Source organism: Lissotriton vulgaris, chromosome 4_1 (genome assembly GCF_964263255.1).
Source record: "Lissotriton vulgaris chromosome 4_1, aLisVul1.2, whole genome shotgun sequence".
In the NCBI taxonomy this organism is placed as follows: domain Eukaryota; kingdom Metazoa; phylum Chordata; class Amphibia; order Caudata; family Salamandridae; genus Lissotriton; species Lissotriton vulgaris.
The window spans coordinates 763,493,074-763,507,556 of record NC_141691.1 but is presented as its reverse complement, the minus strand read 5'-3'; the positions used below and the strand labels follow the sequence as shown (position 1 = coordinate 763,507,556).

The 14,483-nt window shown below is 46.0% G+C and overlaps 1 protein-coding gene across 3 annotated transcripts in view; it reads left to right on the top strand.

Annotated features, from left to right (window-relative positions):
- Nucleotides 1-14,483, top strand: part of LOC147722555 (leukocyte elastase inhibitor-like) — an 89,485-nt gene that overhangs the window by 60,536 nt on the left and 14,466 nt on the right. For all 3 annotated transcript variants that reach the window (XM_086965089.1, XM_086965087.1, XM_086965086.1), the window contains exons 5-7: nucleotides 7,781-7,915; nucleotides 10,230-10,347; nucleotides 12,056-12,198. In XM_086965089.1, the coding sequence (XP_086821215.1) occupies nucleotides 7,781-7,915; nucleotides 10,230-10,347; nucleotides 12,056-12,198 (396 nt within the window). The remainder of the gene's footprint in view (nucleotides 1-7,780; nucleotides 7,916-10,229; nucleotides 10,348-12,055; nucleotides 12,199-14,483) is intronic.

The window sequence follows — 14,483 nt, the reverse complement described above, 5'->3', positions numbered from 1 at the left end:
TGTCTGGGGTAACAAGGGAGATGCTATTCCCCACCCGGAGGTGGCCGCCACAGACCAACAGGCTGCAAGAGACGCTGCGCAGGGGGTCCTACCGACTCCTACCATGATGTCACAATCCCCTGGACAAGGAGAGCCCACCCGCCCCTCCCCTACCCCCCCCCAACACCCCCCCATCCCCAACTGTCCCCCCCAACCTCCAAGGAGAACCCCCAACCCCCCCCCTCTACCCCCAACTCCCCCCCAACCCCAACTGGTGCCGCTCCCCCCTCCCCCCAAACCCCAATAGTGCAATGCTCGATTCTCTTAACAGGTGCAAGCACCGATGGAATCCCCCCCCCATTCCCACCCTCCGCCCCTGCAACCAAAAAGAAGTCCGAATCAACATAGTCCCAGGTCCAGGTGAAAGTCCGCTGGACCCGTGGTGAAGGATACACTTGGTGTGTGGGCAATGGCGACGGCGATGTCGGGTACCGCGCCTCTCCACGTGGGTCAGCCATCAAGGGGACGGCGCAGACACAACGCGGGTCAGCGAGGCTTCGCCCCCGCCGCCGGGGTGAATCGTCCCGGCCAGGTCATGTCCTGGTAGCGCCGTGTGACCGTGGTAGAGTTCAATCGTGCTCTTTATTCGCCAGGCCCTGCGCGACCGTCTCCACCGCCGCTCGTTGGCCCTCTGTTATTTCTTTGGTGGCGGGGCGTCGCGGCCTGTGTCGCCTCCGCTGTTGCCGCCATTTTCCCGGCGTGTCCTCATTGGGTGCAACCCCCGCTCCGGGGTTCTCGGCCTCCGACGGCTCCTCAATGTCCAGAAGGGCGCAGGCCTCCTTGAGGGAGCGTATCTGGTGGAGGTTATTGCCCATTTTAAACACAAGGCGAAAGGGGTGCCCCCAGCTGTATGAAATGTTGCGTTTCCGCAATTCCGCCGTGACAGGACGGAAGAGGCGCCTCTTCTCCAGGGTCAGTGCTGCGAGGTCCTGATAGAGGGCAGGGGAGTGCGCGCCAAAGGACACCGGCGCCATCCTGCGCGCATTAGCTAGGATCTCCTCCTTGGTGCGGAAGTCTTGGACGCACACAAGGATGTCCGCTGGGTGAGCTGTGGCCGCTCTAGGCGGGCCCGTTCTGTGCACTCTATCTAGGCCCAGGGGTGTATCCAACGGGCGTCCCAGGATGTGGTTGAACAGCTCCCGGGTGAACTGGAAGAGGTCCTCCGTGTCAGGGGAGTGCTTCACCCCCCGGATCCTTATGTTGTGCCGCCTGGAGCGGTTCTCCAAATCTTCGGCGTGTGTTTGGAGGTCCACCTGTTGGTCGTGAATGCGCGCCAGTTCCTGCCGCAGTGCTTCAATCTCCATGTCCCGTGCGTCGCTCTTCGTCTCCAGCTCCGCCACTCTCTCACCAATGGCGTCGGTATCGCGGCGCGCCTCTTTTATCTCGTCCTGGAGTTCTTTCTTTAAGTCCTGAATGTCCTCGCGAAGTCCCATGAAGAGTGACTCCAGGAAGGAGCGCGTGATTGGGCCCTCAGCATCCGGCTGCCCCTGGGCTGGCGAGGCCTGTTGTTTCTTCTCGGCGCCCCCGCGTTGGCTGGCCGCTGAGGTGTCCGCCTTCTTCCCCAGAGCGCCGGGGGTGAAGAGGTCCGCGATGGAGCGGTCCTTCCGCGTCCTGGCGGTGGACATGGTCCGTGTGGCGTCTCTTGTCCAGTAGCTTTCTGGTATTGGACCGCAGGCCCAGGCTGCCGACGCCGCTGTGTCTCCTGGCGCCCAGTCTGGGGATGGCGGTGCGTTGCGCTTGCTCTCTGCGAGTCCAGCCGGTGCCCACAGCGCAGTGCGGCCTCCGCCGCGTGGGTATGGGTGAGCGGGTTCCGCCAAGGGGTGCCAACCAGGTGCGGGATGGGCCCGCCTTGTGCCTCGGGGGCCCGGGCCAGTGTCGGGGTCGCCGCAGGGGCCTGTGGAGTGGGAGCAGTGCAGGCTACGTGGACAGGCTCCCCGCTTGCGTGGTGGCTCTGTGCTCGGTGAGACCCCAGACGCCTCCGCGTCGTCGCGCCGGTCAGTGGTCCAGGAGGGGGGGAGCTGTAGTGCCGGTGCGCCAAAAAAGGGCGGGCTGCCGCAGGCAATCACCCCTCACGCGCCAGTGAAGCTCCGGCCTCGCGCGACGGGCTGCAGCCGGTGAGCGCGCCTAACGCGCTGATGGAGCCTTGGCTTGGCGGGCCGGGTCGCGTGTGTGTGGCGAGGGGGGGGGGCGCCTGGTACCACTGTCCCAACCCCCCCCCGTACCTCCGTTTGCAGAGAGCTGCAGGCCGGGATTCCAGGGGCACCAGGTCCGGCGATGGGAGCCGGCGACAGCCCGGGCAATGTCTGCTTCCACCGTGTGCTGGGGCCGGCAGGTCCGCAGTAGCTTCCACGCAGAGCCGTGGGAAGCCTCGCGCGTTGCCGCGCGGGCCGGACCCGCCGCTTCAGCCGATGCCTGCTCCGTGCGTTCTCGGACGGCGCTGTGGCTCCGCCCACCTCGGCCTCGTTGTCGGCCGCGCTCTCGGCACTCTGAGCGCACCAGGCCCCAACGGTCGCCGCCTCCGCAGTCCGACAGGTCACGGGTCCGGCCGTCCCCGGGCCCAGGACCGGACCAGCAGATCACCGCTGCTGCGCCGTCGGCGCCAGAAGTTTCTCAGGACCGGTCACGGCCGGGTAGGTGCTGTGATCGTGCTAGATTCGGTGGCCGGCGGCGGGAGCTCAGCAAAGCACGTCCGCTCACGCCGCCATCTTCAAGGTCCCAATCTTACATGTGATATCTTCAACAAACCTAACTGCACTTTACTGCTGGGGTTTTGGAGCCAGTAGTTACAATGTTAATAGCATAATTTCAAGTCCCAGATAACAATGTGATGTCTGTTAAAAGGTCAGGGCTGACTGAAAGCAAGACGTTTGTCATGGGGACACATTGGAGCTATGAATGTCACACAACAGCAGCATTATTTGTTGTTATAATATTGTGTTTGGGGCACTTACCTGGTTGGTCGGTAAACCCGCCCTTAGACCCTTCCTCAATTGTTTGTTGTGTGTGTGACACAACAGCAGCGCCATCTTAATGTAGTCAGCCAAAAAGTGCAGAAAAACTGTGGTGAGCATGATGAAAGGATGATGTTTCACATTTCACGTTTCATGTAAAGGTTTCACAAGGTACTATGCTGTTGGCAGGGTTAACCTCGCCCCCCCCCCCCCCCCCCCCCTCGAAGATGTGATGATATTCAATAAGGAGATGAAAGACTCCCAACTGTATCCAGGAATTTGTTTAGTAAAACATTTGAATATAGACCAACTCTTACTTTTTGAACTATTAATAGAGTCCTAGCAGTGTGAATGTGAGAAATAATGAGATGTGTCAGAACTCAACAGATACTTAGTCGCTCAAGAAGCCATTTGGTAAATGTAGTAACTCACAAGGTTGGGTTACAACCTAAAATGAAGACAAACGTAGTTTGTTGGAGAGGAGGATGGAATGGAATTCTCAGAATTCCAAGATGGCGACAAGATCCTGCTCTCTGGTTTACGCTCCAGTGTTGCAAAACTAGAGGCTGCAATAGAATGTTCTACGCTCGCTCTCAGTTTACCGCACTTAACTTGAGAAATTCGAAAGAGCAACAGTGTACTTAGTTCTTGTCACAAACGTTTAGTCAGGGTAGAGTCGACGTCTTACTGTCATTTGGTTCCCCCACGTTTCAATGTAAACTAGTGTCTCTCCTTTAAGTTGCTGAGTTTCGATGGGTCATAAGGGCAGATTCTTGGTCGAAGCACGCAGTGTTTCAGCTCAGAGCATGCGTTCTTCCATAGAAAAAGATAATAAGTGAATTGACTTCCCTAGCCTTTTCCCCGCCTCCTAAGAAGTGTCAGCACAAGCCATAAATGCTAGTCTGCATGAGACGAACGAAATAAGACTAGCCTGAAAAGAAATGACACAAACTATGAAGGCACAATAATAAGACAAGAGAAATCCTTAGAATTTACCTGAAATCCAGAGTTGTGTTCTTCGGTCTTCCAAGTTTTGAAGAGAAACATGCAAGTACTTAAAAAGAGAAAGAAAAAGATTGTTAATAATGACATATTGTATAGAGTAAAATGTACATATGAAGAGAATCTAGTTGTCAAGATTATCCAATGACTTAACCAGTTTAATAATAATCAAATAGAACGAGGAGAAGTTGCCAGTCGTAAAACTCGCTGTAACATTTATTATGAACTGCATTTATTGTTATTGTTACGTAAGATATCAAAGTAGAGTAATGTGGAATGTTGTTTTACAACTACAGAGAGACCCTTTCATGGTTCTTCAAGAAAAATAGTATTTTAACAAAATTGAGAAGAACAAAGGTGCGAGCAAGTAGAAAAGACAACTGTCTCTTCTTTCAATCCCCATCCCCTTTCCACCCTCTGGACCAAACTGTTATCTGAGTGTTAAAAGAAGACAGTGCCTTTCAGAGAGAGGCGTTTTGGGAACATTTGACGTTCTTTTCCTGTGCTGAATTTTTGAGGCCTTTACAAGATGTGAGAGAGGGTAATGAGATGTGAGCATACAATACACAGGCTTTCTATGCTGAAAATAGTATAACATAAGTCCATTGGACATACTCTTAATGGGAAGCCACTACATATCCTGCATTTGTTCTCCTATAAATTAAAGATGTGCTTTTAAACAATCAATGCAAAAGATAGCATGTTTTGTAAACATTGGAAAAATAACGTTTTTGTCTATTTTGGGGGTTAGGCTGCTGAATATACACTGATAAGGACTGATGTCAAAACGTTTAGAAAACACTGTAAAAACACCACTGAAATCCACAATAAATAAACTCTGAAAACAGAACAGCCTAGGTTTAATACATCTTTCCTAACTTGAGACACATATTCTGGCCTAAAACACACTCATCAATCTCAGTACCTCCTGACATTTCCTAATTACTGATCCCTGGTTAGTACCAACCATTCCCTTGCTGGAACTGTTGTTGTAAAATTATGGGAGATGGCCCCATATATAGAACACAAGATGGGGTAAATTTAAAATTTAGTGGTGTAAGGAGTTAAAGCCTTAGAAAATCAAGCTCCCAGGGGGCTGCTGTTGTGATGTGCTCAATACTTATACTCTTATAGTCTTGAGCACACAGGTTTAAACCGGGGCGCACCAAGTCTACTTTGAGTCAAGCTGCAAAATCTACTCAAGAAGCAGCCCTCTGACCACAACTGCTTGCAACCACCAGCAACCGCCCACTTTGGAAAATTATGCTAGCAGTTGCCAAATCCCACTTACGCTCGCCAATTAGCAATTCTGGAGCCTAGCGGGAAAATAATTCTGCCACACAGCAATTGGTGGAATTTATCCAGAACTATGTGTCACAAGAGTAATGTGGAGTTGCAAAATTCCGCCAATTCTGCAGGCAGAAAGAAACATTCCGCCCACCCCTATTTAAAATACAGGTTAAAGGATGCCACCAACATCCAACATCTGCTCTCTAATTCGCTCATCTCCACCCCACAAGGGCTGCAACGGGTATGCACTTACTCTGGGGTAAGAGAAAGACGTTGAAAGTGTTTTAAAAGTATAAAAGTTACAGCCCCTGATGGAGTGACTCAAGCAAATGATTTCAAATATGTACTCCTGATCCCACTCTTCTTTTAAGTACAGGTCAACCAATCATATTGCATCTTCAGCGTACTGGCAGGTCCCTTCTATTTTACTCTTCATCACCCCACAAGAAGTCCAACACAGGACCAGATTCACGTATGGAATAAGCAGCACCTCCTGAAGTCAATACAAGATATATAAAATTAGGATGAGGCATTCAACTTATCTAGCAACCTCACATTACTACCACAATCATCTCAGGAACTGTGATCTACTGCTAGCTACATACATGTGTACCTGTAGCAGCATTTTCCTTCTAAGGGCTTGACCTTATGTTGACACAATGTTGCTTTTAGTCAAGGAAATGAAGGTCTGACCCTCTCACCTTTGAGGGAGTAGAGCCCTGCGCCCGCTCCTTCTCTCTCTCCCCGATTTCTATCAATTCTTTACTGACCTAAACACTATTTTTTTTTCTGGGAGTTTTATATAGCGCAAACTCGAAGGTATCAGAGCGATTTACATGAGCACCAGTCACATTACAGATGGACACATTAATTTTGTTAGGCACAGGAAGATTAAGTGATTTGCCCAGAATCACAGGATGTTGAGCGTTCCTGCCAAGACTTGAGCCCAGTTCCCCAGCTTCAAGTTTGACTGCTCCAGCGGGTAGGCCCCATCCTCTAATATCTGTAATTGCGCCTGTGGGCCTTCATTTGGGTGTGACAAATGTATCAGGCTCAAGAGTAACCCAAAACATGTACAGATCAGTGCATCACACATACTTTAAAGACACAAAATTACAACTGAAATCCCCTCCAACTTGGGTGACATTTTTGCATTTATTTTTCACCAACAAATAACTACACAACTCCTTTCTATTTTGCTTTACGAAGATGGTTCAATGCAAGATATTAACTGCTGCCACTTGCATGGTACTTTTTCGCTTTTGGTTCCTGATGTGAGTACAGACATGTTTTTGTTTTGCTGAATGCAACGTTGTATGGGTTTTACATACTAGAGGGGAGCGGTTCTGCCTTATTCTCATCCCATAGACTCAAACTGATACCCCTAAGCAGCCTCTAGCTGCCCCTCTCTGTAAAGAACGCTCCTTTGATGTTCATGGGATAATGTATTTGTGTTTTCTTTAACATTGTATGGTAAAAGCTGCAGCTTCAGATGTCCATGAGCAAAGCAGAGGAGAAGACCAAGTAGAATCTTTGAGGTTGCAGGAGACAGGAAGATAGGAATTTAGATGAGTTTGTCAGCAACTTCTAACCTTTAATATCTGTTTCGTTATATTTCTATCCATGATGTATCACAGTGCAACAACAATGACAGCTAGTGACTGCAGGTGGCAGTAAAATGGCCTAGTGGTCTTATATACTTGCATACCCCTCCTTGCCCCTCCCCACCCATACACACAACTATTCCTAGAGACACCACTGGGTTAACCAGTGCCCTTGTAAATAACCATATGAATAACAGCCCTGCCCAGGTTTTGATTGAACATGCGATTGATATAACCTGCAGCGATCCCATAACAATGTTTTCAGGTCACATTAACACAACTCAAAGTAGATAAAACGTCAGTACCATATGTGTTCAACTTTATGGAAGAGAGGAACATCTAGCTAAATAACTTGCCACAGGCCAGATAATGATATACTCCTTGGGTGGTGCTACACACCAAGTTAGCTATATTTTATATATTAGGCGCAAATGTTATTTTGTCTACTTCTTTTTGCATGTCATTGATGTTTTGTGATAACAAAAATCATATTTGATATTTTATCGATGTCAACAAATTACTAAAATTCACTTTTGATGCTGCAAAAGAACTACTGGAAGCTGGAAAATTGGACATAAATTTCTCACTTTACCAAATTTAGAATGGTACGAGGGGAAAGTTAATAGTATCCTGGCACCTCAGATGATGATTAAGGAAAAAACACCTCTAAGAAATGTTGAAACTATTAGGAAGAACTAACACATTATATAGCTATATATTGTTCTAATCGGTAAATTCTATCATGCGTCGGAATAAAGACAAAATAGGATTCCCATTTCACACTAACTACTACGTTTGAGACATAGTAGCCAATCTTCATGTAGATGCAACAATGTGTTAATCTGTAGAAAATCTGTGTAACGTGCAACTTTTCTTTTTCTGGTGACCCGACAGGAAGCGGATTTTGAAAAAGATAACATCCATCGTGGTTTCCAGGAACTTATTTCTGCAATCAACGCACCCAACAGGGCCTACCTGCTTAAAACTGCCAACAGACTCGTTGGGGAGGCGACCTACAACTTTCTGAGCGTAAGCTGGGCTGGTTCTCTAAGGGAGGGATAGCTGCAATTGTTTAGCGAAGAAAATTAATGCTGCAAACAATTGCCTAGGCAATCCAGTCCATTACCTTACAATTCATTTGCTGACCTGACATGAATTTCCTGGTGAGTTTTTTAACATAATTGTTTGCTTCAACAACAAAGTTAAAACAATTAAGCAGTATAGTTGGCATTAAATGGCATTTTCTTTTGCATCAAATTGGTCACAAGAAACGAATCATTATCCGGCCAAGTAGCTCGGGTACCACATTCATGTCCCCTCCTTATCTTACTTTTAGTGTTGGCTGCTCACGTTGACTCCTACCGTTTCTGAGTCGTCCCACTCGCATCCAGATCGTTATGGCCCATCTCTCTCTGCCCTATAATCTCCAATTTTTTTTAGTTAGTATTCTGATTTTATCATAGTTTACATCTGCATTATTTTTCATCTCACAACCGTTGTTTAGTCTTTTAGTGTCTATTGTTTCTTCATGGCGGTCTTGTGTCTTGGGACTCTAATAACCTGCTCAGCATAGACAACAATTCTTCAAGGTCTTCTGTTTTTCACAACCATTTCCCCAACCTTGGACTGCAGTCTTGGTGCCCGTGGTCGCAACGAGCGTATTGCTGTTCTTTTTTATAAGTAATGTTCCCAATTTAGACAACTTACACTTTATCTTTTCCCTTTTAGATCTTGGCACTCTTCCCAGTAGGCCTACTCTACTGGAGAGATGACAAAGGAAGGGCTGAAAGTGACCTTTGAAAGTTGTGTGACAAGCCTGTCACCCCGCCCCACCAACCCACCTGCTCCTCCTTACCAGGCACACACATAAGCAGTCAGGAAAACCCAAACAATGACATGCTTATTTATTCACACACTCTCACTCAAACACACATTCTCAATTGCGCACTCCGCACACATGAACGCTCAGCCAAAGTTTCCCCTCCCCCCACACTTACATCTCGGTGGCTCTGCGTATCTCAGCCTGTTCCCTCCTGCCCACATCTTAGGTGTAGGCTACAGCAGCAGTGAATATGGGAGGGAGAAGCTGGCCACAGTGACAGCAGCCACGTGGTGCTAGCCGCAGCAGGGTGCCAGAGGCATATAGCTCTTGTTTAGAACTCTCTGCCTCCTGATCTCTGCAGCGACCCACCACCAACACATGAGACGTTTGTGGCTCAGGTAAGAGGGCAGAGAAACATGACAGTAACAAGGGCAGGGACACGCTCAAGAACAATCCATGCCTCTCAGTTTGCCTCTCCCAGATGCAGCCTCCTCCTCCACTCATTGGCTATTCTTTGGAACCAACAGCCAATGAGTGGAGGAGACCGGACCTGGGTGACAGAACTAAGCGCACATCATGGATCTCATACCGTGAGCCATGTCATAAGTGTTACATATGGCTGCACCTTCCTGCTGCCTGTGCTGCCTCACAGGCACACGCTGCACACTGAGAAAATTGGGTGACATTAAAGTCATCCATGTCTCATGCATAGTGTATGTCTGCACTGCTTTACTGACCTTTCACTGCAGGACTAGGCAGTGGGTGAGCAGTGAACGAGACTGACAAGCTCCCCTCCTCCAAATGTAGTGGGCAAACTCCCCTAACACTCCTATTGGTTGGTTCCTTATGGAGAGAGCAGAGAGACCAACAGCCTGGTGAAGCACGTTAATAAATGAGTACAAATAGTCATGAACTCCTATCCCTACAGTGGCCTCATTATAGAAAGGAAGTGAGTTTGCGCAGCCACCAATGGTGGTCCACTGCACATTATTGTTAAGAAATCTTTACTTTGCATGTGTTCATAAAGAGCGAATTATAACAGTAAAAAAAACACCTAGCTACAAAAGTAGCAAACATATATATGTTCATGTTTAATTTCTACTCCTCAAATTAGTTAATTGGTCATCGCTTTTTACTCTCATGGCCCAATGGTCAGCAGATAGGTGGATATTTACAAGAATTGCAAAGGTTTAGCATGTAGAAATCAATCCTAGTTCCTGCTGCTTTCAAGCGTTTTGGAGACTTTTGATATCACGATTGCCTTAGCGTATTGTACTGCAGAATTTATATAGTGATTTGCACTCCTGATAAGGCCATATCCAGCTAGCGTTTGCCGTAGCTGGTCAATGTTGTCACAACATTTTCTATGAAATCGGGATAAGTTATGCCCCTAGGATTAGAGTTATTGATAACCAAATCATTTCCTTATTGAATTCCATGAGGTTTTTCAGTCCACAGCTACATTTATCTTCCAGTGAACTGTCTTAATATGTGTGGTATACCATGTTTCTTGCACTTTAGGAATATTCCTACTCCATTGAGGAATTCTACAATGCCAAGATGCAGATTGTTGACTTCATAGGAGCCGCAGAAGATGCAAGAAAAGAGATTAATTCCTGGGTGGAAGGTCAGACTGAGAGTGAGTAGCGTCAGTGTCTTTCATCTTTGCTGCAAACAATACATGTGATTAGTTTGTACATATCTGTCAACTTCTTGGCTCTTCAATGAGGGTGGTCACATGAAAGTGAATGAAAGATAAACCATCTTTGGATGATGATGCAGATATGCAAAATGGGTGACCTTCTTAAAAAACACGCTGCTTTTAAGGAGGGTGAATATCAATAAAGAGAGGGTGTGCTTGGATTGTCTCAGTGACATACAATAGCCAATAGCATTTGTGGGGTGAGTCGCAGGTTTTCCCACAAGCAATGCAGTGTACCTAGCTAAAAGGACAGGGTGCTGGCTAGGGCTTTTGAATGGGAGAGATACTGGACAAGGGTTGCAGTGTTAGAGATAAAGGGATCTCAAGTTCTGTTAAAAGTAAATAACGTTCCAGATCGCATACATATATACAACGAGACATATGCGGATTACTACCAGATCAACATACTCACATGCATGAACACATGTACATTCCCACACATCAGCACATATGCATACACCCACACTAACAGCATTCAATATGGTTTGCTTCCTTAGCAGTCATGTCATTTGTGACAACTAAAAGGAGTCCTGCCAACAGAATTACAGAAACTGCCTGCCTTTGGTATTTATTTGTTCATTTATTTGAAAGGTTTTATATAGCGCTGGCTAGACCCGGAGGTATCCGAGCGCTTTACGTGCGGTAGGACATTGCATAGAACATTGTTACATAGTTACATCAGATTACAGTTACAGTTGCAGTTACCAGTGTATGCTTGGGAGAGAAACGTGAGCATACATATTAATGTAGAAAATTAACGTGTAGCATCTCCAAGACATACGTCATAGGGGAATGGAAAATAGTGGGGGAAAGGTAAAAATGGGGGAGGAAAGCAGACCGCGTCAGGTAGATCTGAAGAGGAAAAAAACTCCAGGGGGAACAAAGCAGTCAAAGTAGTCTCCGAGAGAGAGAGAGATATAGAACTGTGAAGAACAATGTCCGTTGCCCGGGTGGGTAGGTGACGGCTGATGGGGTTACCCAGGGCCAGACTCTGCTAAAGCTGCATAGGACAGCTCCACCGGGCAGAGGCCAAGGGTATTCGGGCTCCGCGGTAAGTACAAATAGTTTTCGTTTCAGCCCGTGGGTCCTCGCCATAGTTCCTTAGCAGGTGTTGCTGGCAGGCGCTGTCAGCATCGTCCTCCATCATGCCCCCAAGGTCGGAGAGGGAAGGGAGAGGTCACTGGCGAAGTCCAAGCATTGTGTGTGGATGGACGGTGCATATCTGTATCCAATGACTACGATCCAGGTGCAGCTACAAGGCATTAAGGGCACAGGGGTATGGTCGGACGCAGACTGCATCTTCATGCAGCAATCTCTCCAGTTTCTGAACTTTACAGAACTTAACTATCACCTCCTCTATAGTATTCCACCACCCCAAATCTGCAGCACAAAATGGCTGCTCTCAACCACGTTGCACAAAATGACTGCTCTCAACCATGTTAGCATTTTTCGATACCGGCAAACAATCAACTATACATTGAATGCTTCTTGTCACATTTTACTCCTGCATTTTATAGTGCCAATCCATACATGCATTATATATGTGTTTTTCATCTGCCATATCTAGACACACTTAATTTCCTTTAGCGTACTTGCACTGTTTTATCAACGTGTCATTAAACGTCCATCTTTTGTTTACTTAAAGGTAAAATTCAGAACCTTCTGCCACTGGGATCTATTGATGCACTTACCAGACTGGTCCTTGTGAATGCCATCTACTTCAAGGGAAACTGGGCAGAGAAATTTCCAGAACAAAATACAGAAGAGAAATTATTCAGACTAAGTAAGGTACAGTAAATTCCCCAAACATTTTAATCACATTAGTGAAACCAGAGTAAAATAATCAAAGACAATATGAATTGTCAAACCTGTGAAGAAAGCTTTTTAGTAAAATACATAGAAAATGACTGACCAGAGATCATAGGAAAATTATGTCAATCCTCTGTAAAAGGGAATAGATCATTTGGTAGTGTCATGAGGTTCTAGGGTGCAAGCATGCCACAAGAGCAGCAAAAGTGTGGGTGTTGAGGAAGGAAAATCTGGCTAGAAAAAAGGCAAAACTTCTCACCCTCTTCCCATCTAACAGAAACAGAGATTATTAAATAGGGTTTCTATGTGAATCTGTAGAAAACCCAGAGAATCAATGTTTTTGAGGAAGTAAAATCTTTCCTTTCCTTGCCTTCATAATAATGTTTTATTATGAAAATGTCAATATCAGAATGTGCCTCAAGATCTACTGATAAAATTTGCTCTCGGACTTCGATTTCATTTTGATATTAACTGAAAGAGTATGTTAGTCCTAAAATGCTTTTAAGGTTCATTTATGTTTTTAAAGATAATACATTGTCATACACAGGGATCCAATTCAGATCACAAAAAGGATACAAAGGGAGGCCTGGCATATGTCAGATAGTAACATTCGATCATTGAAAAGATACAAAAATGTAAACTTTCAGAGCTGCTCAAGTGACTTGAAAATGTCTTGCTTACAAAGTCAGATATGCAGTGTTGGGCTGGCTATTTGGTCAGTCTGGCGTTGTGAGATGGGAGAGTTTGAAATGGCCAGTGTCTCAGACTTTTTATGGTCCCATGTGCTGTGATGGGACCAAAAAAACAACCCACACACTGGCACTTTGAAGCTGGCCCATCAGGAAGTGCCAGACTGCCAGAACACCCAAATATCCAGTTCAACACTACATACATGAGAGTAAGACTTTACACATCAGAGAAGTCACAACTTGGTAGCACTGCTTTCGCAGTGAGCAGGTATATAGCTGCCACTACTTCAGTTATGCTGAGTTATACTGCTGCAAATTTTTACATTCTCAAATCTCTCTCTTCTGTACTCTTCTAGTGCAATCGTCCAACCAAACAAATCATTAATAAATATGGTTCCTTCATGAGACATCATCATCATTAGGATATCTGAGCGACACATAGTCATATTTGTCATTTACCTCATAATCGAGGATGGGTAATGTGAGAAGAAAGAAAGGAAATACTCTATTTCCATTACAGTGATCACACAGTATATGCAAACCGATAAATATATAGAGCAAGATGAGCAAAACGAAAGCTTTTGAGTCTTTCTCTGGTATCTTCATTCACAACACCCCAAAAAAGCCTTGCAATCAAGACCAGATACTCCATCCTTCAAGTCCTGAACCATCATTTATCTTGTGTGATTCCTTAACACTATTGCAGGTGTGATCAATCTGAGTATGTATACTGAATGAGACATTTGGAGTGAAGGTAAAACATTCAGATCCAAAAAGGCACAAACTCCATTCTTGGCATCCAAGACAAAATCAATTCATGCTGTTTTTTATGAGTGCAGTTCTTTGAGCTTCTAACTGATCAATACCCTAATGCTCTAACAATTGAATTTACAAACTCCACTAAAAACATAAGTACAGTGTGTACTTCATGGATGGTCAGTCTGATCCTCTACATGGAGAAAAGTAAAGCTAAGAAGAAGACATTTCTGATATTTCTTTGAGCAGTCATTTTCAGCTTGGGGACTTTGGAAGAGCATACCTTATGGCTGGGTTAATTCTTAGCATGATAACAATATCCAGACTAGGCACGGTGTAACCAGGTATGAACCTGGTTCCAGCAAACAAAATGGATGCCAGGCTATTCATGGGGGCGACTGCAGGAATAGCAAAGATGAATTCAGAGTTGTGGCGGGCAATGTGGGAGAAATCATTTGCCATGCCCCACAAATATGCTGCATGTTCTTATTTCAATCCATTTAATGTTGGCATGATGAATAGCAGAGGAAATAATGTTTTGTTTAGGGATACAGAAACTTCTAGCCGGTCGGGGCAACTGCACAGAAACACTGTCACATTCATCGGTAGTGCCCATGTAATACATGTGAACACTCCCCCTCTTCATCAGGAGGAATCCGCAGGCATCCGTGGGCAAGGGAGGAAAGAAGAAGAGAGGTGAAGACTTTGTGCCTGATTTAGATTCCACTGAAATAAAAATCCCTTTATATCCTATGGGACTTATATTTCTGCGGACGGGATATTCGTCACCATTGTGACGGAGTAACCTGTCTGCCAAGA